This window comes from Poecile atricapillus, chromosome 12 (genome assembly GCF_030490865.1).
Source record: "Poecile atricapillus isolate bPoeAtr1 chromosome 12, bPoeAtr1.hap1, whole genome shotgun sequence".
Taxonomy (NCBI): Eukaryota; Metazoa; Chordata; class Aves; order Passeriformes; family Paridae; genus Poecile; species Poecile atricapillus.
In genome coordinates this window covers 1,612,425-1,638,034 of record NC_081260.1, presented here as the reverse complement: position 1 = coordinate 1,638,034, position 25,610 = coordinate 1,612,425, and the positions used below count along the sequence as shown (strand labels likewise).

Genomic DNA, 25,610 nt, shown 5'->3' with positions numbered 1-25,610 from the left:
TTATTAACGCAGCTGAAGAGAGCTAATGAGCTTGTGGATTTAGCAAGGCTAATCAGTTAAAAGTTTAGAGCTAAACAGTCCCAAATAAATGATTTTGCAGGGATTAGGGATTTACTAACAGTGCTCAAGGTCGGGAAAGCAGAGCTGGGGAGTGGGGCTGTTGTGTCTCCTGCTTTGGGGCGGGAGTCAGGGCCACAGCACAGCTCTGGAATGTCCCTCTGTGCCCTCACATCTGCTCCCAGCATTCCAAAACTCATCCCTGGGGAGAGGCTGCTCACCTTGGGGCATGGGAGTGGCTCCAGAGCACCGGGATCCAGCTGGGATCCAGGAGAGGGCACGGACAGCAGCTCAGCATCCCTGCACGTCCCTGCTGATGGAAATTCCCCGTTTATTTGGTGCATCAACACACGAAATAAGGAGTTAGAAAGGAAGGAGGAATCCAGCAATGCTTCTTCTCCTCCATGAGTCATTTCTTGTATAATTTTGGCAGCATTGGAACCCCAGCTCAGCTCTCTGCTTTCAGGGAGCCCCTTCCCCTTTGGAAAACGGGATAGAAGGAGGGTTTGGGTTGGGAGGAACCTTAAAATCCATCCCATCCCACCCAATCCCACCATCCCAGGCTGCTCCAAGCCCCAGTGTCCAACCTGGCCTTGGGCACTTCCAGGGATCCAGGAGCAGCCCCAGCAGCCCAGCCCAGAGCTCCCTGCTCCATCCATGGGGCTTTTTGGGTATTTATAGATTTTTATTGATGCCCATTCCCACTGGATTCCTTCCAACAGCTCCAAAACCTGTTGTTGAGAGAGAGGTTTTGCATCCCACTCCTCCAAAGAGAAGGAAAATAAAATTCCAGGAGAACATAGGAATCCATGAACTGTTTGCAAGCAAGAGAAACTCCAGTTAATGCACCTTTTGTCCCAATTTCTCCCAAATTAAATTGCAGCTTTATCAATTCTAGCCAGCATTAATGCTAATAATCCAATTAAAAGCAAGGCGAGCCTAATTAAGGTAAATGAAGGATTTCACTGGCAGCATTAAGAACATTTAAAATTAGCAAGAAGAGAAAAAGCCTGAGAAACACCGAGGGACTCAGTGTACCCCAGTGCCAGGCCCATTTCATTGCCTTAAAACTTAGAAATTACCCATTTTGAAGGTGGAAAATATTCCTGAGGGGCTGGCTAACGGCTCTGGAGCCTCTTCCCCAGGTTCACAGGGGAGTTTTGTCCTGGAATCTCCCTCCTGAGCATATTCCCCAGGTTCACAGGGGAGTTTTGTCCTGGAATCTCCCTCCTGAGCATCTTCTCCTCTCAGCTGAGTTTGTCTGCACTCAAATCTTTTAACGCTTCACTATCCATGACTAAAAAGAATGGGATAAAAGAGGATTTTTCCAGGATAGCACCAGCAGCTGGACTGTGAGTTCTTCACTCTGGAGCCATGAAACTGGGACTCAGCTTCTTCCAGAAGCTCTGGTTGCTCCTCAGAAATCTGAGGAATTCAGCCTGGAGACACCTGTGGCTGCAGGAGCAAGGAAACACTGAGGACATACTTGGGTTTAATATAGAAAGGAAAATATAAGTAAAATTTAAAAAAACCCAGAATAGCAGTGTGCAGAAGACACTGAGATTTCTTAGAGTTCCACTGGTTACATTCCCTTTTTTCCATGAGTTATGTTCCTTTTTGGGCTGGTTTAAACACCCTGCACTCCCCATTCCCCCCAAAGCAGGGGGATCACCCCATTTCTGTTCTGTAGGGGAGAAGTGGCTCCACACTCACTTTATTAATAAAGATCCTTTAAGTGACTTCACCTTTCCAAGTGTGGAGTTCTGATTTATCACCCAATAAACAGAGCAGCCACTTCCTTTAAAAAGGCAAAATGTTTATTTTTTTAGGGAATAAAAATACCTGCAATCCAAGAGAGACTCCATGGGACAAACAGAGAGAAAAGACACAATTCTCCTCTAGACAAGATCAGCTTCAAGCAGTGCAGGAACTGAAGTTCTGCCCCACAGAGCCCTCAGGGCACAAACTGGGGCTCATCCCCCACAAATGTCCCTCCCCAGTGACACAGACAGCAACAGGGACATTCCCAGCCAGCACCACACGGGGTTTTAGGGACATTCCTACAAGGATCAGGTCAGGGATGCCAAGGAAAATCCAGCTGGAGGATGGGATCCAGTGCTGAGTTACTCCAGCAGTTTCTGCTACATTAAATAGATGGAAATACAGAAATGATACAAAAACAACCCCTCAGCCCTGCTCCTGCAGCTCCCAGGGTGACTCATTAATTAATGTCATTAGCACACCTGCCCTAATGAATTGCCCACCTGGCTGCCTGGTCCCAAGCACAGGTTTACCATCCCCTGCTTCCTCAGCTAATTAATCACGTGCTGGGTGATAATTAAAACATGAAGAGGACATTCAGAGCAGGTTTCTCCCCCAGGGAATGCCTGGATGTGCGTGAGGGAGGGATGGAAACCAGGAATAGCTGGGAGAGGTCCCTATAAAAGCAGCTCCAGAGCAGAGGAAAACACATCTGGAATTCTCCTGGGCACTCCTGGATATCCAGCACTGCCTCGTGCCAGGAAACTCCTCTGGGCTCTGAGGCTGCCCAAGGCCAGGTCTGCCAGGAACTGAAGGAGCCTGCAATAGGAGCTCTTCCCTTTCCAAGGCTTTTCCTCAGCTTTGGGAGCACCTCTGAGGGCTCTCTGCTTCCAGAGGCGATGGAAGCAACAGCCCCAGGGCTCTCCACACCAACATTCCCAGCTGGAGATCCTGTGGAGCTCTGGGAACCTTCAGCTCCTGGCAAATCCCACTCTGCAGGACTGGGACAGCTTCCCAAAGCTTCCCAGCTCCCTCCAAGCCCAGTCAGGATGGCTCTGGATCAGAGCAGGTAGATTTTTATTCCAAGGAATTAACTTGGAAAGGCAATCACTAAGCACAGGAACAGACCAAGAGCAAATCAGGCCTAAAAGCTTTCACAAACTGCTTTTCCTCACCCCTATGGAGACCATGGAGAACTAAAACTATGGACAACCCAATTATTCCCTGCAGAGCAAACAGCACCAACTGGATTTCCTCTCCCACAGGTGACAAGTGCAAAGGAAAACCCCAATTTAGGAACCCACAGAATGAAGTTCACATTAAAGACTTTTCAAATGAGGCTCCATGAGTCCCTCTTGGGCTTCAGAGCAGGACAGGCACCAGCCCACTACAAGGTTACACCTGGTTGTAGCACGGGCGACACTGGGAAAAGGCAGGAAGCCATGGAATGTCCTGGAGAAGCCATGGAATGTCCTGGAGAAGCAGGAGCAGCTCCAGAAAAGGCAGAGTTTTACACAGGCAGAGCTCATCTGCACTAAATCAGATCCCTCCTCCCTCCCAGTTCTCCAGGTCGCAGGAATCCAGAGGGAGAGGATTGCACTGCTCCAAATAAAAGCAGAATTCTGACCTCACAAAGCAGGGCTGCTCCCCTAGGAATAAATCAGTTGCAGGAAGTTTCCCCAGCAGCAGCAGCAGCAGCAGCTTCTCCATTCCTTGCACACTTGCAGGGAGCAGAGAACCCGGGCAGGAAGCTCCAGGAGCTGGGAACACCTTCCTGGGCAGCAGCTCCCAGCTGAGCTCAGGACAGGGCTCTGAACTGCTCCTCACCTCTGCTCTTCCAGCCCCACACAGCTTTTCACACCATGAGCTCGTGGAGAGAGAGGAAACCCTGGAATCTTTTCCAGCTCCTAAATTCCAGCATCAGCATGAAAAGCTTTTAATACACCACAGCCTTTGCCTGAGCCCATACACACAAAATCCAAGAGCTTTAAAAGACATTAATTTTTGGGTTTGGTTCTGTTTTGCCACTGGAGTTAAAAGCAGCAAAATTATTCCAAGCTTACAACACTGAGTAACCTGGTGGTGGTTGTACACACTTGGAGTAACACTGGAGTTTTGTGGAGGTATCGTTTTTAGGAATGAGGGAAGATTATTAAACTCCTCCAATGGCAATTCCAAAGGCAAAGCAACATAGAAACATTTCCAGGAGCCTTCTGCAAGCTGGATTTGTACAATAATTAACCAGCGGTATCGTTAAGTCCTTCAGCAGTCAATCAAAATCCTCTGCAGTTTGGGATCTCTAATGATAATTATGAAAGATACTCAATGAACTGATGATCCATAGAGTAACTGGTCCTAAAATGTGCCTGTCTTGGCTTCATGTCCCATTTTCTCTCAGATTTGGGGGTGGATGTTGCCCATTACAGAAAGACAAGGCTGATCCATCACTCACACCTGGCTCAGTATTTCCAGTGTTTAATTTTTAATCAAGCACTCTTGTAGCTCCCACTCCTTCCTTGACAACTTTGTTTAAGTCTGACAAACCCTCAATATTAAAAAACTTCCTCTTTGCCATTCCAGGCAGTGCTCTGTGCTCTCTTCTTCCTTGGATCTTTCATGTGCTTTATAAAATAGGGATTTTCTTACCCAGAACGAGCCATTCAGGGAGGTTCTGGCTGGTTTTTGGACACTGGATCTACCCAGTGATTTCACTGTGGGTTAAAAGCACATGAGCACAGGTATTGCACTTTCTGGTGTTACAATGGAATGTTTCTGCTTTCACTGGAGATTGGGAAGCCTTAAACATTTTCATTTGGCTTCCAAACTTTTTATAAAACATAAAAACTGATTTGAAAACTTGATGGCAGCACCTAATTGAAAGAACAGCTTGAAAAGAGAGCAGAGCAGCATCCTGAATAAAGCTGCACAGGGGGATTCTGTGCAATTCAGCACAGAACAAGGACAGTGGCACAGCTTTCCTGAGGGGGGTGAATCCTCCAAGCCCCCAAGGCCACACCACAATCTCAGAAATGTCCTCAGGCTTTGATAAGCAGCACCCTGAGCTTATCAGGAACACTGGCTGCTCCCAGGGCCGGAGCACAAACTCCTGGGCTTAACCAACAGCCCTGGAATTGGATTTTTCTTGCCTGAGTAACAACCCAAGTGGAACATTTTTGTTATTGGCCTTTCAAATGAAGATACTGACCCAAATTGCAGCCAGCCTGGAAAGGGACTCTGATAAAAACAACTCTCTATAGCAGGGAAATCAAAGGGGATTTTTCCCAGGGATACACCTGGACCTGGTCCTTGGGGCTGTGCCAGAGCCAAAGCGCTGGGAATGCTGCTCTCCTGGATTATGGAGTACTCTGGATTTGTGAGTCCAGCCTCTAAGGGAGCTCCTGTTGTGCTTGTAGGAAATTCTACATAAACCTCTTGTTCAATTCCTTACCTGCTGATTCTCAGCTGCTGCTGAGTTCTGCTCCTGATCCTCTGATGCCAGGAAACCTTTAGGCCTGAACTGCTGATAATTGCAGGGCTCAGCCTGGCAGGATGCTCCACTCTGAACCTCGTGACTCAACAGGAGAAGCTCCCTCACTCCCTTTCATCCTGACCCTTTTCCAGCCCCAGCCTCCACGGTGGATGATTTTAGTTTGTTGCCTGATTTTCTATTTTAGTTTTTCTCTATGTGCTTTAACCATTTAACAAGTAACAGAGTGAACCTTGCCAATTAATTCAGTCACACTTTTTTATATCAAACCTGGTTTTTGTTGATGCCTCTCCCAAGGATTCTTTGGGTGACCTTCAAGCACTCATTTGTGACACCCAACCCCTAGGGAGAGAAGTCCTCGTTTCTTCTGATTCTTCCTAAGTTCACTGCCATGAGAGATACTGCTCATGAGACAGACAAAACATCCCTAAAGTTCCTGGAACTTGAACATTCCCAAGAACCAGCAAGTGATTTCATCATTTTAGGCCCCATTTCAATAGCAGAACATAGCCCATCTGTTATCCATCTGTAATTGCTGCCTCATCAATGATTCCACCTTGGAACTCTTGTCAGAGTTAACTCGCTTCAATTTAACCAAGATCATAAAATAAGAGAGAAAAATTCCACATAAATGTTCTCCTGTGTTTCCTCATTTCCAATCCTCCCTCCTGTGACAAATCCATGTGTTACAGGCTGGCTCTGGGGTTTGCTGCACTGCCATCAACAAAGGAGGTGCAGAAAAGCTGATTCCTCAAGAGCTCAGCTTGGAAAGAAGCTGCTGAACTCAGGGGATCAGCAAAAACCCAGGAGAAGCTGCAGCAGAAGAAAACCTCCTGACAAACACTGAGCACAGACAGGATCCAACACCACACTGCAAACTCCAACACAAAACCAGCCATGGCCTGGCTGGACAGGGACACAGTCTCAGAGAAGGCACGGGGGGTTTGGTTCTGTGTAACAAATATGCATAGGAAACAAAACATGAATCACTTCTGCTACAAGGCAAGGGTCCATGCAGAGATTCATTCACAGCTAAGAAAGGTTGGGGGGTTTTTTATCATTTGAAGACGGACTGAAATTCTTTCTTGGTCTAAGATGACCTTGGACCACCACTGAGAACAGAGGGATTTACATCCTTCCTCCTGCAGTTACTGCCTAGCTCCTCATGGAATTGGCATGATTTCTTCCAGCCTCAAACAGCAGTGCTGGCAGGCAGCCCTGACCCTCAGAAATGCACGTGTTCCCACTGAAAGCCAAGCTCCCAGGAATGCCAGGCAGGCTCCTGGCAGCTCTGCATCACCTGAGCTGCAGGAGGTGTCCCCCAGCAGCTGCTCCCCCAGCCCTGCACACCCCTACTCACACTCAGCTGCAAATGGGGGCTGCAGCAGCTCCCCAGAGCTTCTCCCAGCAGCTCCCACAGCTCAGCCCTGGTGCTGAGCCTGCCCATCCTCCCGGGAGGCTCCGAGATCCTGGGGCTGGGCTGGGCTCTCCTTGTGTTTCTGCTGCCCCAGGGAGGGGCCATTGCTCAGCACAGGGGCTGCTCCCCCTGCACAGTCCTGGGGAGGAGTTGGGGCTTTGGCAGCAGCAGCTCCTGCCTCGGGTGAGGTGCAGCCTTTGCTGGGCAAGGGGCCGTCGAGGATAGGGAGTTTCTGCACAAAGAAAAAGGCATAAAAACAAATAATTAATACCTAGATGCCAGAGAGGGCAAAAAAACAGGTGTCAACACAACAGCCCTGTGGCAGTGCCTCTTTTCCAGCTCTGAAATCCAGCACTGAAGTAGCTGGACACAGATCCTCAAATGTCTGACCCAAACATCAGAAACACCTGGACACAGATCCTGCCATTTCTGACACAAACATCAGAAATACCTGGACACAAATCCTCAAATGTCTGACCCAAACACCAGAAATACCTGGAGACAAATCCTCAAATGCCTGACACAAACATCAGTGTTTCATTATGAAAGCTGAACTTTTCAGCACTCACATCACCCCAGCAAAGGACACTGATATTCTTCTCACTGGTGTATTTTAAAAACTCTATTTCAATTTGTTTGGAGGTGTTTTGGGGGTTTTTAACACACAGAGCTTTGCCACTGAACCCCTCATTTTGACCCAGCTGTTTGGAACAAGCCTTCAATGCTGATATTTAATCCCATTTAACCTTTCCAACCCCCCCAGGGCATGTGAAGCCCGTTGTGGCTCACGTTTTCCAGCTGGGATGCGCTGTCCTCCAGTGTCACCTTCTGGCTGATGCAGCTCAGCAGCTGATCCAGCACACACTGCTTGGGGTGCATGCCCTTGTCAAAGCGGTTGTACATCCCACACCAGAACCTCAAAACCAGGCAAAAAAATGGCAATTAGGGGCTCAGCTGGACCTTATTGCCAACAAATAGATGTTGCTTAACGTTTTTAATAAATTGAGATTAGGAATTCATTTTAAAACCTGACACAGCTCTGGATGATTAAATTTGGTAGCAATGGGCAACTTCTGGCAGCAAATATTAGAATAGAATGAAAATACTTTTTTTTTTTTAATAGCAGATTTATTGGAAGTTTATCTTCCACTCCTTGGTTTGCCCAACCTCCCAACTTTCATTTGCACACACAGCACTTAAAATCCCATTTTCATCCCCTTCTCTCTCAGCAAGGCCCAGGAGTGAGGGAGAAGCAAAGCCTGGGAAAAACTCTGAACTGGGCACCAAAATTCCTGCTTGAAAGACTTCCTTAATATACATTAAAAAGGAGGAAAAGAGGATCTTTTTGAAACACTTCAATGTGACAGAGCCAACAGTCAGGGGGCGTGTGTGGTTCTGTCTGAAGTTCTGCTTTTCCTTGCCCTTCCCCACCCTCTTTTCTCAACACCAAATTAAAAATGTTATTTTTAATCACAACATCTGAATTTATTTCACCTTTGCACTGCTCCTTTTAGTTTATGCCTGAGGAATGGAGGGGAAAGGCAAAACAAACCAAGCTAATCACTGCAAATTTATTTGATTTGACCTGAGTTACCAGTGAAAGAAATGTCTTCCTCCTTCCCCTTCTTAACTGAGACACTTACTGGAAACTGAAAGGTAGAGTGTTTGGTTGAAGCTCTTTGTAAGCTGTAAACCCTCTGTACAAAGGATTTCTCAACTCCTGCTTCCTCTGTAAGAGGAAAGGCCACAGGGAATGGGTCTTCTCAAAGATTCTGGCAAGTACAAAGAACATCTGATCACCAAAAAAAAGCAGCAAGTGGATTAATAACTGCAGCTGTTGGGAGTAGAATTAGATTAAGGGAGATATGAATTGTTTTTATGCTGGACCTGATTGATTTCATAAGCACAGGATATTAAATTAGACACTCTCCTGACCAGAAGGGATATCTGCAAGTTATTATTGTGCTCCAAACTAAAACATCTTTTTTTTTTTGGGATGTAATTCATATTCTTTTCTCCCTTTGGCTAAGGGCAACATTGTGTTGATAAAAGGTTATGTTCCACCATCTCCAATTCCATAAAACACAACCATCCTGCATGTTTTTCAGACATTCCAAGGGATCTGTGGCCTGCTGGCTCCAGGAACCCCCAGCTCACCTGAGCTCCTCCCTCTCCTTGTGGCAGGTGCCCAGGAAGTTGCCAAACTGGCAGGAATAAACGTGGTCGTGGATCTCCAGCAGGAAGCGCTCGCTGAACTCGAAGGAGCAGGGGAACTGCTGCATCAGCTGCCACACACACTCCACAAACTGAGTGAACACAGGGGACACCTCTTTGGGGTCCCCATCCAGGTGGCCACACCTAGAGAGGTGCAAAAAGCAGAATAAACCCTCTGTCATCCACCACAAAATGTCCCTTTGCCATCAGCTTCCTTCCAGGTCAAGTTTGTGCTTAGAACTCGGGCAAGTCCTGAGGAAGTGGCTGAGATCCTCTCCAGGAGAGGCTGCAGGAGAATCAGCAGGGCTGGCTGGAGCACTGTGGATGGGACAGGCTGCCCAGAGAATGGGGTCAGCATCCCTGGAATTGTTCAAGAGATGTGTGGATGTGGCACTTGGGGACATGGGTTAGGGCTGCTGATGGGTGATGGTTGGACTCTGTGATCTTGGAAGTCTTTTCCAACCCTCATGTTTCTGTGATTTCCATGACTAACACTCCTCAAATAATAGAATTTTGCAGGTAGAATTCAAACCATGATTTTTTAAAGCAATAAAAACACAGCAATGAAATAACAGCCCCTGGTTCTATGTCACCAATGCCAATGTTTTCCCAATGTTTTCTCCTTTTCATTTCAGTTTTTCATGGGATCCCCTAAACCTGCAGACAGTTTTAGTTTCACTCCCCCCAGGGGAATGTGCCCCTCTCACCTGTGTGAGAACTTGTGGCCCATTGCAATCCACTCCTTTTCTATCAGGACCTGCAGGTTCATTAAGAAAAGAGAATTAATTTGGTTAAAAAAGCAAAACAAAGCCTTTGATGTTAAAACCTGACAACCTGCTGACCCTACTGCTATGAATATATCCCCAGAAAACAATAGGAACAGGAATTGTGATCTATAGATTATCCAGTTACCAAGGCAATGGCCCTGCTGGAATCAGAACTCATTTCAAAACTATCATTTTGAGGGAGTTTCTTAGTTGTTAAAATCATTTTATATATATATATATATATTGAGCTCAAAGAATTATCAGCTTAATATTGCACTGTGCTATTTAATTTGGAAAAGAGTGTTGTGATATTCAGCAAAATAAATCAGCAACTGGAGTTTAACAAATGTTTAACAGATGAAGTACAGCTGCATAATGAGGAGTTCAGGATGAAATCAGAACTATGTGGCACTTTTTAAATAGATGCCTGCAGTTACAGAGAATAATAACTGTTATGATCTGTTTTCCTTACAGGTAAAATAATCTGTTTTCCTTACAGATAAATAAGATAAAATAATCTGTTTTCCCTACTGATGTCTCACAAGGAACCACATGGCTGAAGCTGTATCCATCATTACTTTGCTGGATCATATCTAAAGATAATTCCTGTTATCATCACCCAGATTAAGATGAGGGAAGCAGAAACTCACAAGAGAGTTCTTAAAAAACTTCATTTAAATTGTTTTTTGAATTTTCCCATTCTTTGCACTGCTGCTGAATTCCTTTAGGAATAACCCCCAGTCAGAGGGGTTGTGCCTACAAACCATGGGGACAGGCAGGGATGTGTCTGTGTCACTGCTCCTCCTCCTAAGCTAAATCCTGTTCTCAGTTCAGGCAGGACTGCTCAGAGACAAAGCCCAGGCAGATGTTTCATGTGCTGGTGGATTTTTAACTGTTGAAAGACTGCAGTCTGATCCAGAAACAAAAATAGAAACAATAAAACCAGCGTGGAATGCAAAGAAACAGTCCTGGCACTGGAAAAGGCAAAATGTGCATTGTTCTGATTTCAGGGATTCCTTCAGGGAGCTCTCCTGAGACAGAGCAGCTCTTCAGGTATTTAACAAGAGGTGAATGGAAAGAAACATCACAGAGTGCCCTGAATTCATGCAGGGATGGCTGCAAATTAAGAAAAAAGCCTGTACTAGAAGCAAACAGCCAAATTGAAATGAAATGGATTTAAAAAAATGATGAAGATTTGACTGATGGACAGGGGACAGGGCTGAGTTCACCCAATTTCAAATCCCAGCAGATAAGAGACCTGCAGGACAAACTCCTCCAGCACTTTTGGATTGCTGCCAGAGCTGCATCCTTTGCTGAGATCCCTCATTAGTGGCTCCCATGCAGACCTTGCAGGAAACAAGGATTTGGGAATTGTCAGCCAATTGCTCGCAGCAATTCCAGCTGGTTACAGAACCAAAGCTGCTCTATGTAGGTCACCTACACCTGTCCCAGGAAATGGCCTGAGCCCTTCCCCAGGGCCTGCTGGCACTGGGATTGCAGCGTGTCCTTACCATGAAGCCTTTGAAGGTCCTGTAGAAGGGGTCCAGGAGGAGGCTGGCCAGGGAGCAGACCTGGGCTGTGCGGTCCCAGCCGTCGGAGCAGTGCACCAGCACGCTGGCCCTCTCCTCCCTCACAGCCTGCCAGGGAACACAGCAAGAGCTCAGGGAAATGCTGTCCCTCACCTGCACCACCCCAAAACCCTGGGGAATGCTGCTCATCTCTCCCCTGGCCTGTGGAAATGCACCAGTCCATCACGAGAAGGCCCAGCTAGAGCTGGTAAAAACCAGCCCCTGCAATCTCTGGAAGGCCAAGGATTCCCAGGCTCTTCCTCTGAGGAACAAATTTGGTGGATGAGTAAAAAAATAATTGGACACCGAGGGATTAGAACTTCAAGATAAATTAGAAGAGTTGATGCCAACTTCCCCCCATCCCATCACCTTTTTCCACTTAGGACAGGAGAGAAACACCAGAGTTTCTTGCTTGTGAGGAGGGGAAATTGCAAGGGACAACCAACGTTTACAACTCGCTCCTCTCACCACACACTTCCTGCACACCCTTTACCACTCCTGAGTGATTTCCTTCCTCCTGCCTGACCTGCAAAGCCACCAGCTCTGCAGAAACGAGGACTGTGTTGAATAATTTAAAATTACTGCCCATTACATCACATCGAATCAGGAGAAAAGAAATCAGTCAAAACAATCCCTCGATTAAAGCAGAGCAGTGGATGAATAACGAGCACAGAGCTGTTTGCACTGCTATAAAGAAAGGTTTATAAAGGTCATTTATTCACATTTTGTGATCTTATGTTTCAAATGAGCTCTAATAAAGCCCTGTTACAATACAGAACACAGGAGCTGTACTTGCCCAGCATCACCCAACATTTTTGGAGAGATTAAGCCAACCTGAACAACACCTTCTCCCCAGAGCCACCTTCCCAACCTTGCAGCATCCCCAACACACCAGGAGGCATTTTGGAATGCAGCTGCAGCTGGAGAGCAGCTTTACCTTGGCCAGGAAGACACCTGCATCCATCACAGCCTTGATGTGCCGCAGCCAGCCCGAGTTCTCCAGCCCCGTCAGGAAATCGCTCATGGAGGGGGACTTCATCTCACACACTGGGAACAGACACAGAGAATCAGAACAGCAGCCCTTGCACCTCCTCATTACCTCTCCAAAAATCTTCAAGTGCTTGCAGCATTATCCTGTCCAAGGGACACACTAATGGTTGCGTATCTAAAATTCATAACTAAAAAACCGCTGGTTTTGTGAGGATTTCAGGCTCTGGAAATCTTCTCCTGCTCTTTGTTTAAAGGGTAACTCATTATTTATTCAGCTGTGTTTTTTCCAGCAGTGAGCTGTTACTTCACTCTAAATCACCATCACATCTACAACCACTCACTCACTTCCCAAAGATTTGATTTCTCTCTAATTTAGAGACAGAAATAACAAGTCTAACCTTGAAGGCAACTCAGCTGCTCTAATGAAACCCAGCACAGAAAATACTCAGAGTAATCAAGTTCAGAACAGTCCATGAGCCCCAGTGAATGAGATTTTATCACTGTTGGAGAAGAACACGGGAGAAAATAAGTTTTTATTCTGCCTCTTCTCCCACCACAAAATAATTCTGCCAGGAAGAGGCAGCTGAGGACTCAGGGTTGTGATCAGGACGCTCTGCTGGGTGGGAACAGCCCCATTTTTGTCCAAGGTCAGCATGGGTCCTGCAGGGCCACCTGGGAGCATCAATTACCCAACCATTAAAAAAAAAAAGATGAGCATTATGGTGGTTACTAAAACTAAATGAACTCCTATTTTGGATGACAGCATTTGAATTGAAAAATTCTCCAAAATTTTATTGGTGAAACTCTGGGCCTCATTACCCTCTTAATCCCCAATGCTCAGGTGATTCTTTTACCCTGTTTTTATTCTTCCCTATGATCACAATGAGCTTAATTACTCTGCATTCTCAAATAATTATGGATTAAAACATTAATTTAAGAAGTTTAGTTGAAAGGAATCAGAAATGAAAAGTTAGAACAAAGTATGGATGAGACTCAAGTCTTTGGAAGATCATGCCAAAATTGTATTTCAACTCAGAAATATTGTTAATACTCCAAATATAGCAAACCCCAAAAAGCATTTCTGAAAAATCTCTGTTGGCTTTCTTTCAATAAGCCATGAAGCATCCATGAGACTGTCTTAGCTGTAAAATGTAATATTTCTTCTTCTATTAACATGGCACATTCACAAAGGCATGTTTTTAGTATTAGTTGCTAATTTTGAACCACTATAAAACCAAGCACAAGAACAAAGAAAATGTCAAGCAGGAAGGCATTTTAACAGCATTAATGCTTTCAGCCACTTGAATGCAGCAAACAAAGCAAGATGCTGACTTTGCTTGCATCAGAACACGTTTGTGCATGGAACATCTGGATACTCAGCAGGAAGTTCTGTCCAGGGGGGTAAGAAAGACAAGGCTGTACTCACCTTCCAGCAGTTTCTGCAGGCTGCTCCTCATCACATGGATGTTCTCGATGCCAATGAATTTAAAACGAATGTTTTCATAATTATCTTCATTCTCATAGCCCTTCCCAGCGGCTCTGTTTGCCATGGCATTCAACTGGAAAATTCAAGGGGCAGGAAAGAAAGAGAAAATCATGACCAAATTCAGAGAGGCTGTTTTGCAAGTCCTTTTTGTTTGGTTGGTTGGTTGGTTTTTTGATTTTTGTTTAAATCTCTCAGAAAATGTACTGGACAAAGCTGTTACTCAGTACTTCCCCACCTCCCAGACAGTTCTTTCAGCTGTTTCATTACAATTACTGTAGTTCATTAGTCAGAGACTCATTAAAGCCCTGCTTAGGGTAGTGTAATCCCCCAGTTGCTGCTGTCAGAGACACCAAACCTGCCCTAACTGTGAGTTTACCTAAGGAAATTCAGACAGGCACAGGAAAGCAGAACTAGAAAAGCAATTTTTAACATTTTTACATACATGGTGGTATAGAAATAGTAAAGGAATTCCAAATTTTCATGGATATACATGCACAGAGGAAATAAAGGTACCTGAGGGAAACATAGCAAATTCAAGTTGAGCAGAAAGAACAGAGCAACTGCAGGAGAGAAGTAGAAAAGAAGCCACTTGCTCTTAAAATCCCCCAAGCCAGTTCAAGAGCTACCAGGATATCTTTGTTGGGGACACAAAACAGAGCAGCTCAGCCCCCCCTTATCAATTTGGGCAGCTTTTGGGAGAGGAAAGAAGAGTCAAATATGGTGGAGACACCTTTAGAACCATAAAATAACCCCAGTGCTTCAGTTCTGCCACAGTGGCACAGGTTGGCTTAGAAGGAGAAGTGTCAGCAATTATAAATTCTGCCCTTGTCACCAAATGCTTTAGCACAAATTGCCACCAGTGATGGATTTCAGTGGCACATCTCTGCTGTCTGTACCAAAAGAAATGCACATACCATTGCAGAACAGGGGATCTCTAGGAAATGTCACACTAAAAGCCAAAATACACACTGGAGCAAGATGTGAAATGCTCCCTCTTTTCCCCAAAATGACTTTTTCTTTCTGGCCCTCACCATAGTTTAACTAAACTTGTAGTTTATATAAAATAACTGCAAGATCTGAATGGTGAAGCAGGTTCTCAGAAAGCTCCATTTTCAAATAATCAGAGCAATTTAGATCTTTGCATTTAAATAACTGTGTGCTATGAAAACCCTCATGTTCTAATTGCCTTCTACCAACACTCCTAATCCATATGTTTACAAGAGAATAATTGGAATTGGTTTCTAAACTCAGTTCCTCAAGATGACAGTCATTAAAATTTTCATTTTGCAAATATTTCCTCTCAAATAAACCCTCAGCTCTCAAGTTCCAGCCCCAAATACTGGTGCTGAGCTGTATTAAGCTCCATCATGAGTGTTATTTTTAAAAGTAAAAAAAAAAAAAGGGAGGGATTGCTTTCAGAGCTGCACTTCCTCCCAGATCTGCCAGTAAAAGCACTTCAGCCTCGTGGAACTGAATCCTGAGGCTTCTCTCCAACTCCACTTCCAGTTCTCTCCTTTATCCTTTAGGACTCTGCAGGAAAATGCTTCTCTGTCCCAGCCAGGTCATCCTGAACACTAACCTCAAACCCAGGATACCCCAGGAGGGCAAATCCTTGGGCTCACTCCACATTCCAGCTGTACACCCTGAACCAGGAGCCCGACCCCACATTCCTGCTGCAGGACCCACCCAGAACAAACTGGAAACAGCACTGCTCATTCAGACAAGAGATTTAAAAGCAGCCCAGAGCCCATGGAGGTACCTTTGGCCTCGTGTCTACAACATACATGAAGGGGCAGCCGGGGTTGGCCTCTCGGATGGCCTGGAGCATCTGCTCGTCCTCCAGGCAGCGCGCGCTGAACCCGGCCAGGGGCTGGCTGCAGCGGCACAGGGCAGCCTGCAACACAAACACAGAGTCAGCCCTGCTGCACTGCCCCTCCTGCTGCCCCAAACCCCTCTGGCCTCACAGCTGCAGCCTCTCCTGCTGCCCCAAAGCCCTGGCAGTCACAGCTGAAGCACCCTCTGTGCTCCTGCTGAAGGGCTGCTGCCACGGTGGACACGCACTGCGCCACTCACGGGAAATTTGGGAATGAGGAGGCTCTCCTCAACCTGCTCTGCCTGATGGTCACCACCCCAAATGACAGCAGTTCATGGGATCCCAGAATGGCTGGCTGGAAAGGACCTTCAAAATATCTCATTCCACCCCCTGCCATGGCAGGGACACCTTGCACTATCCCCGGGTGCTCCAGGGATTGGGACACCTCCAGGGATCCAGGGGAAGCCACAGCTCCTCTGTGCCAGGGCCTCCCCACCCTCCCAGGAAACAATTCCTTCCAAAATCCCATCTGACCCTGCCCTCTGGCAGTTTAAAACCATTCCCACTTACCCCGTCACTATGTTCCCCTATAAAAGTCCCTCTCCCTCCTTCCCATGAGCCCCCTGAAGGTACTGGAAGGCAGCAATTTCTCATGTTTTCCATTTGGTTTCTATTTCCAAACCATTCTTTTGAGTTTTTTCCTTATCAGTCGTTGCTGTTGCACATTCAGAGCAGCACTGGGTGTATTTTAAGGAAATTTCATTAGTTTCCAGCACAACTCCAGGCAGTGCCCAGGTCAAGGCACGCTTCCTCAGGAAAACAACAATTTGGCTGTGACTGAATTTTCCTAACATCAGCATCTAAAACATTGCTGAGGCAGCAAAGTTACAAATTTACATTTTGGTCCTCAGTGGAAAAAAAAAATAAAATGAAACCTTCACTTATTCTGAACCAGTGGGGATTTATTTCAGGGTGGTTCCTCCTCTTCAACACTAAGAAAATCCAGCCAAATTAACATATAACTTGATAAAACATTATTCAATATAGCTAAAGAGGAGATTAAAAAACCCCACATCAGAAGGAATTGCTGAAAGCTGATTAAGAAAAAATTCCCAACAGGAAGCTTGGAAAGTCTGTGCTTTTGGCAGAGCTCTGGATGCATTCCAAGCATTTGCCTTTAGCTCGTTCTGTAACTCAGAACGAAAGCCATTAAGAGAAGCACAGCTCTCAAAGGCCTCAAATCTAATAATTATCTTATTCTTTCCTTTCATTAGAAGGGAACTGGACAAAAAGGAGAAGCCTGATTCCCCCCAAGGCAGCAGGCAGTGAAGCACTGACATTGTTTTCCTTGTATAAGTAAGAAAGCACCGGAATCCGCCCTCGGCTCCTGAACCTTGAACTTCCCATCACCACGGCCTTGGTGGCAGCTCGAGGCACCACGATCTCAGGAGGGTATGTGCTGCAAACCTGAGGGAAAACAGAGAAAAAAAAAACACAGACATTGCTCCTGAGCACTTCAAAATTCATAAAAAATTCATCTTTAGCTTATTAGGTTGCAAAGTATTCAGGAAAACAATGTAGGAAACAATCAACTCTGCAGCTGAGCCTCAAAACTGGACTGCACGATGCAGACTCAAAGGAAGCTCTTTAAATCCAGAAATTTGATGGGAGTTTCTAATTTAGATTCACAGAATGGTTCGGGTTGGAAGGGACACTAAAGCCATCCCACGCCCTGCCACAGCAGGGACACCTTCCAGGCTGCTCCCAGCCCTGTGCAACCTGGCCTGGGACACTTCCAGGGATCCAGGAGCAGCCACAGCTGCTCTGGGCACCTGTGCCAGGGCCTGCCCACCCTGCCAGGAAACAATTCCTTCTCACAAAAGGAGAAACTAAGAACAACTGTCTTTAAAAAAATGTTTTGCAACTTGAAAGGCACTTCCAGCACTCAGGTGGAATCCTCAGAGGGCAGCTTCATCCTTTCTCCTCAAACAAACACGGTCTTTGCAGCATGGACTTCCCAGACAAGCTGCTCTCCAAGCCTGGCTTTACATCAGGCTTGACAATTCTAAACCACAGGCTGGAAACTGTGAGGAAACCCTAAAACACCTGAGAGTTGCACAGCAGCAAGCAAAGCCTCAGAGTGATGAATGATTTGAGATGGCCACATCCAGCTGCCCTCAGCAGCTACTGGGAACAGCACCTCTCACATCAGAGCTCAATTCAGGCCTCCAGGCAGGTCAAAAAGAGGCAGTGCCCTCTGACAGCACAGGCTTGGATTTCTTCAAGTCAGAGTTTAAAGTACAGAAAGTTACCAGGGAAAGGGATTCAGGGTTATAAATATGTTGGTGTCTTCCTTGGAGTTGCTTGCTTTGCTTTTCAACAGCCAGGTCTGACTGCACACAGCCCCAGAGGAAATAAAAAGGGAAATAATGTGGAGCAGGATTTTGAACAAGCTTGCTGACAAATGCTTTTGTTTCATGTTGTTTAGATCCAAGTTGGCCTTTCAGGGAAAATAACAGCAGCAGGCAGTTCAGACTGAAATGACAGAGGGCCCTTAGATAGCAGAAGATTCAACTGAGAAAGCAAAAAAAAGGTCTGTTTTCCACTGCTGTTTTTCCCTTCCTTCCTTCCCTAGTCCCTCCCCACTCTGCCTCATTCCCCACCAATCCAAACTGCTGCCATTTCCTTCTCTCCTCCACATCTGTCACCAGCCAGGTGGGACAGGCTTTGGAAATACCAAAAGCAGCTCAGGGTACTTGAGGCTTTGCCTAACAGATGGGTTGACATTTCTGCAGAAAAACAAGGCTCTGCTCCCCTGCCAGGGGGATCAAACACAGCAAGGTGACTCTGCAGCTCTCCTGGAGCATCATTATCTGCAACTCCCCATTGAGATGATGTGCTCTGACCCACACCAAGCGAGCTCCTTCCTCCCCAGAGGCAGCAGCAGCAGGGCTGTCATTAATAACAACAAGGAGATAGTGCATGAAATGGCTCCTTTGGGCAGGAATTACCTCATAGTCCTTATTAATATCTGTTATTTCCCAGGAGTCGTTGGGAATTCCCATGCGCTGGTAATCCAGTCTCAGATCAATCAGTTTCCATCCCATTTCCCGGTTCTCTTTGGACATTTTAGGATTGTAAGAGAAAGCATAAAGTTCTTCAGGTTTCACTGGGAAGGAGAAAGGAAAAAAATCAACATGAGATGCAAAGACATTCAGGGAGGCCAAAACTTCTGGAAATCAATGACTGAGTGCTACTGAGGAGTATTCAAAGTATTTAAGACTTCTCAACGTTTTATAGATTTTTGGCTGGGACAGTACCAAGTGCTGAAATTCATCCTGAAAGCCTCAGGAATTTCCAATAATCAGTTCCCACATGAGAGGAGATACATTAATTTTAACAAGGTGTTTTAGCCCAAGTTGGAAGAAGTAATTTCTCCTGAACAAATGATTTCCTCCTGAACTTGCTGTAGTAAGCATGTGAGATGGGATTTATATCCCAATCATTAACCCACACAAGAAAACATGGATTAAAAGATCTGTTTTCTGTGGAGAGTTCATACAACAGCTCCTGCACACCTGTAAGGTCATTGCTCAACAACAAATTCTGAGACTGGAAAACCTGAGGGATGTCTGGAATATTGCTGTCAGCCCAACAAAGGCTTCAGGCTGGCTCTGACAAGTGCACATTTATCGTCCCAACCTCCTTCCCTCTCTTCACAAAACGTAAATCCAACCAACAACTCATCCAGCTGATTCCCAAGGCAGCTCCAGAGACAGAGGGAAAGCTCTCAGAGGCTGATGAAGCAGCTGGGTACTGAGCAGGTAACCCAGAGCTGTCCATCACATGTGTGCAAATCATCTGTAAAGATGTGTTCTGCCAAAAATTCATGAAGGGAGCACACTCAGACATCTTAAAACAAATCATCTTAAAACATCAAAACATCTTAAAACAAAAATGTGCTGTTACAATCCAGAAGTAGAAGAAAAGAAAGAGCTACAGCATTGACACAGCTGAGGCCAAAGTGAGCCCCTGCAGTGACACCTCCCACGCTTCAGGCACTACCCAAACTTCTAATTTTCAAACCTCAAAGAGCAGTGACAGCTTTTAAATGCAACACCACAAACCTGCCAGCAACAGCATCACAGGCAGAACTTCAGAGCTAAGAAAACCCCAAAAAGCACAAGTGCAGGGGTGCTGGGAACAGACACAGGCCTTAATCTCAATTTTTAGAATATCTAAACTCAGCAAAGCCCATTTCTCCTACAGGATTTCCAGCCCAGCAAGAAGCTGCCTGGTGCCATTAATTCCCCTCCCTCAGCCTGGTGACACCATCACCAATTGCAACTACAAATGACATCCTTGTAACAACACAACTCCAAATACTGGTTCCAGCACCCCAAAAGCAGAGGCTGCCAGAGGCAGAAGCCAGGTAGGAGCTCAGTGGAATGCTGTCCTGCAAGAAAAGCCTGAAGATTCATCCATGCTGGAATAAAAAGCTGGAGCTAGAAGAGAGCACAGGCTTTTGAGGGTGTCTGGCTCACACTCTAAGAGTGACTCCAAGTCAGGGTGAAGCACAGGCTTTCACAAGCGAGCAAACACTGCAGAGCAGCCCAACCACGCTGCTGGAAACACGGCAAAAATGCCAATTTGTGGGATTTGGGAATTCTGTGAATGCCTGCATCAGCTGGAAAGGGCAGAACTGCACACAGCCAATAGCTGGGTGACACAAGGGAGTGACAGTGGCCAGGTTTGGGATATGAACTTTGCACAGCTCTCCACAAGTTCCTCATGGGAGACCACGTCACTCCCACTGCCAGAGCCACTGAATCACAGAGAGGTCTGGGTTGCAACAGCTCATCCAGTGCCACCCCCAGGACATCTCCCACTGTCCCAGCTGCTCCCAGCCCCATCCAGCCTGGCCTTGGAACTTCCAGGGATCCAGGGGCAGCCACAGCTTCTCTGGGCACCCTGTGCCAGGGGCTGCCCACCCTCACAGCCAGGAATTCCTTCCTTCATTCCCAATATCCCACCCATGCCTGCCCTCTCAGTGTGAATCCATCCCTTCTTGTCCTGTCACTCCAGGCTCCTGTAAATAATCTCTCTCCATCTTTCTTGTTGGCTCCCAAGACCATTCAGTTTGGAAGAAGATGTGATCTGATCTCCTCAGAGCTCAGCTCCCTGAGCCCTGCCATCATCCCTGCTGGAAGCTGATTCTGATCCCACTCCTCCCCACCAAACCCAACCGTGGGGCAGCAGAGCTTTCCCAGGGCTCGTCTTGGAGCATTCCAGAGATTCCCAGGACAGATTCCCAAGCTCAGTACCTGGCTGGGAGAGTTTGAGCAGGGAGGTGAACACGTCTTGGCAGTCCCTCTCCTGCCCAATCACAAAGTGAGCCACGTGGAAGTTCTTGCAGTGGATGAGCAGGGGGTACCCAGCCGTGGTCAGGGGCAGCTTCTCCACGCTGGAGATGTGGTGGTGCAGGATCTGGAGAAAAGGGAATAAACATCATTTGTCACTGATAAAGCTGTGAGCAGTGCAAGCAGATGGGAAACCTTTGTGATAATCAAGCTGTTGATGCTTCCTGCAGCTAAGGAGCAGCAGAAAATGAGTTTATTTGTGATATTAATCAAACAAACTGCACCCAAAAGCCAGGGAACTAAAGCAGGACTGAAAACACAGAGGTACATAAATTACTTTCAGAGGCAGATGTGCAGCTCAGTTTTCCTGGTGCACTTGGCTCTCCTTTCACCTCCATAAGAAATACATTCTTATGTATTCCCTTAATATTACGTATTAATATTATGTATTAATATTAATTCTAAGGTGAAGTCATTCCCACTTCACCTTAGAATTAACAAAATAGGCTCATTTCACTGCTAGTTCTGCACCACTAAAAGCTGCAAATTCATGTTTACCAGTCTTGTATATCGAGTTTGAAATAGGAAATTACACAAGTGTTTCTACATTCCTTGAACTGACACGAATTCCATGAGTGAACTCCATCGAGTCATGTCACCATTGTGCTCACTTCCTTCTGAACCAGCTGTTTCTGGCAAGCATTTGGTATCAAAATGCTCTGGAAGACCACTACAGCTCTGGAATTCCCACACCTGTTCATTCTGAAAATGACAGCATAAAGTTCCAGGACAAGGGAAAATGGCTTCCCACTGCCAGAGGGCAGGGCTGGATGGGATATTGGGAAGGAATTCCTGGCTGTGAGGGTGGGAAGGCCCTGGCACAGGGTGCCCAGAGAAGCTGTGGCTGCCCCTGGATCCCTGGAAGTTCCAAGGCCAGGTTGGAGCAGCCTGGAATAGTGGGAGATATCCCTGCCCATGGCAGGGGTGGAATGGGACGATCCTTCAAGTTTCTCCCCATCTAATCCATTCTGGGACCTGAAGCAGCTTTTCCAGGTGTGTTTCCAGCCCACCATACCCATGTTTCCTTCCTGACTTCAGCAGAGGCCTCCACGTAGATCAGGTGTGTGGCTGTCAGGTACAAGGTCCCGCTCACTGCCTTCCTGTTGGTGTAGCGATCCAGCAACTTCACGTTTTCCACCTGCAGCAGGAACACGGCGTGAAAACACCACAGAATCCCACCACTGTGAGGTTGGAAAAGCCCTCCAGGATCATCCAGCCTGTGCCCAATTCCTCCCTGGTCACCCAGCCCATGGCCAGTTGTTCCTCAGACAGGATGGGGACTCCAAACCTCCCCGGCAGCCCCTTCCAGGACCTGACCACCCTTCACAATTCCTCCAAGTCCAGCTTTGATGGAAGAACTACCTAAGCACCAGCTGATCTCCACTCTTTGAACTCCTAATACACAGCTCATGAAGCAAGACAGAAAAAGACAAGAATTTAAGTCCCCCCTGCAACACCAAGTCAGCCTGACACCATAAACTCAAATTATTTCTCTGTGAATTAAAGCCATAAAGGTTAAGCAAACAGCCGAGGTTGAGCACCAGCAAATCCTAACAGGATTACTGGATTTGTAGCCAAGATGATCCCAGTTTGTTACCGTGTGAGGCTGCAGAAATAACAAAGCAAAGACCTGCAAGGGAAAGATTTGTCTGTGCTCAGGGTGATCAACATGTTGCTCTAAAAGGAACAGCCCTCTCCAGTCTGACTTCCCACTGCTCACTCCCTGTCAGGAGCTACTTCTTGTAACTCACTTCCTGGCCTCCAAGTGTATTTCATAAACCACACCAGGCTAATTAATAAAAAACAGCTTTAAAGAACATCAGAGCAGACATAATAAAATATGTTACAGTGCTGGATTGATTTTCTCCTGGCCTATTTGCTGCCTAATGAACGCAGATGGATTTTTTCTTTCACCATTAAGCAGAAATAATAGGAAAAAATAATTGGATAGACAATGAAAACAAATGTTTTAGCAGGAAATAATAGATTAGTTCTGGGTATTGAATCTGTGAGCTTCCTTATGTCTCAAGTACATCACGGAAAATCTCAGCAAATGAATTGGAGAGCTGAGGCCTGGGCTCAGTGTCCTCTTAGCAGGTTGTGTTTTTCAGCAGATATAACTATTAAATACAATATTTCCCTTTTCAGGGCACTACAGACCTGCAGGACCAGCAGAGCACCTCAGAGCAGCAAGGAGCATCCCCAAACTAACATCCTACAGAATAATAAAATGAGAAACAATAACCTTCATTGCAGCGAAGGATAAAATTACACTATCAACTGCTGCCTGAATAAATACAATTCCTTTTAGTACAGCATTCCCGGAGCTCCTGTTTGACTTAATTCAATAAGGGGGGCGGGGGGGGGAAGGAAAAAAAGCACCCTATGGTTCACTCATTGGGGCTGAGAGGAATCTCCGCGCTTTGACAGAAAGGAAATAATTCCGGAATCGCCCCCAAACCACCCCGGGTTCTGCCCCCCACTGAAACCCCCTCCCCACGAAGCGCCACGAACAGCGGGGCACCGCGGCTGTGACCGCCCCGCCCGCATCCCCGAGGGCGCGGGGGCCGCTCGGCGGCGGGGGAGCGGCGGCAGCGGCGGCGGGGAGCCGCGGGAGGCCGGGGTTACCTTCGGGGTGCTGATGTGCTCCATGGCCGCCCGGCCCCGCCGTGAGGGGCGGCCCCGCCGCCATCAGCGCCCGCGGCCCGCCCCGCCCCGCCCGCCTCGCGCGAGCCGCGCGCGCGCCGCCATCTTGGCTGAGGGCAGCGCTGAGGGCAGCGCCCGCCCCGAGCCACCGGGGTGTACCCGGAGAGTGCTGGATGTGCCCGGAGCCACCGGGATGTGCCCGGAGCCCCTTCACAGAGCCCCCGGGATGTGCCCGGAGAGTGCGGGATGTGCCCGGAGCCACCGGGATGTGCCCGGAGAGTGCGGGATGTGCCCGGAGCCCCTTCACAGAGCCCCCGGGGTGTACCCGGAGCCCTGCACAAACCCCCGGGATGTGCCCGGAGCCCTGCACAAACCCCCGGGATGTGCCCGGAGCCCCTTCACAGAACACCCGGGATGTGCCCGGAGCCCTGCACAAACCCCCGGGATGTGCCCGGAGCCCTGCACAAACCTTCGGGATGTGCCCGGAGCTTCACAGAGCCCCTGGGATGTGCCCGGAGAGCACGGGCTGTGCCCGGAGCCTTGCACAAACCCCCGGGATGTGCCCGGAGCCCCTTTACAGAGCCCTCGAGATGTGGCCGGAGCCCCCGGGATGTGCCCGGAGAGCACGGGATGTGCCCAGATCCCCTTCCCCGAGTCCCTGGGATGTTCCCATACCCCCTTCCCAGAGCTCCGGGACGTGCCCGGAGAGCAGAGGATGTGCCCAGATCCCCTTCCCCGAGTCCCTGGGATGTTCCCATACCCCCTTCCCAGAGCTCCGGGATGTGTCCGGAGGTCCCGGGATGTGCCCGGATCCCCTGGCCGAAGCATTCGGGATGTGCCCGAAGCCCCCTGGATATGCCCAGCCCCTCTTCCCAGAGCTCCCGGGGATGTGCCCGGAGCCCGAGATGCTCCTGGAACGCCCGGGATGTGCCCGGAGCCCTCGGGAGCTCCTTCATCCTCCTCTCCATCCTGCTGCAGTCCCACCATCTCCCCCTGCCTTTCTCCCTTCCACCACCGGCGTTCGCGGAGCTGTCAGGGAATATTTCAGGGAAAAAACACATTTTTCTCCTCCTCAAAGCATGCGGCCATCAGCTGTGCCGTCTGGAGGGGCAGCAGGCTGACAGCATCCTCCTCTCCAGAAAGGGGCTGGAGGCACATTTATCACGTTAACACTTGTCCCACTTCCCACAGCTAGTAACACCTGTTCGTCCTGTTTGCCTTGGATTTTAAATTCCAAGCACGATGCTGTGTCTCGTGGGTGCCCAGCCTGGATCCCGGAGAACTGCTGGAATTGTTGTTCATTCCTGCAATCAGTGGCGGTGTCTCACAGCCCCAAGGGCAGCAGCTTCCCAGGGGTTTGTTCCAACCCAAACCTTGAATTGCTGAAAAATTCCCTTCAGGAGCTTCAGAATGTGCAGGTTTTAATTGTTGGGGATCTTGGATCGAGCCTGAAAATTTACAAGTTCTAATTACTGGTGATCTTGTGTCAAACCTGAAAACTTACAGGTTTAAATTATTGGTGATCTTGTATTGAGCCTGAGAATAGACAGCTTTTAATTACACCATAATCCAAATCCCAGACTGGTTTGGGTTGGAAGGGACAAGAAAGCTCATCCAGTTCCAATCCCTGCCATGGGCTGGGACACCTTCCACGGGTGTTATTCCATATTCCATAATTTCTACCCCTCCTACAAACCCACTCAGATCATGGAAAGAAGAGACACACGGGCTGTAATTCCCAGTTTGGAGCAGCACAGGTTCCTCCTCTGCAATTAGTGGGGGCAGCGCTCGTTAATTAAGGCTTTGTGTTGTGCTTCACGTGATCCAAAGGTTTTTTTCCCCCTCGGCAGCTTCTCCTGGGGTTTGCAGAAGGATGAGGGTGGTTTATAAAGTTAATAAGAAATGGAGTGGGCACCATTTAGGGGACCTTGCAGCAACGCACAAAATGTACCTGTGGAACAGCAATTCCTCCTCTTCCCAAAGG

General features: G+C 47.5%; 1 protein-coding gene and 1 long non-coding RNA gene across 2 annotated transcripts in view; both read right to left on the bottom strand.

Annotated features, from left to right (window-relative positions):
• LOC131583659 (uncharacterized) overlaps positions 1-25,610 on the bottom strand; it is a 124,196-nt gene that overhangs the window by 5,808 nt on the left and 92,778 nt on the right. The gene's annotated exons all lie outside the window — the stretch shown is intronic.
• Positions 1,871-23,682, bottom strand: MTMR8 (myotubularin related protein 8). Its single transcript, XM_058848005.1, has 14 exons — positions 23,609-23,682; positions 21,996-22,118; positions 20,885-21,047; positions 18,572-18,729; positions 16,899-17,027; positions 15,507-15,641; positions 13,688-13,820; positions 12,209-12,318; positions 11,215-11,340; positions 9,644-9,693; positions 8,880-9,080; positions 8,366-8,494; positions 7,512-7,638; positions 1,871-6,954 (listed from the first exon to the last, which is right to left on the bottom strand). The coding sequence occupies exons 1-14, from the start codon at positions 23,630-23,632 to the stop codon at positions 6,727-6,729; spliced, it is 1,836 nt and encodes a 611-aa protein (XP_058703988.1). The 5' UTR covers positions 23,633-23,682; the 3' UTR covers positions 1,871-6,726.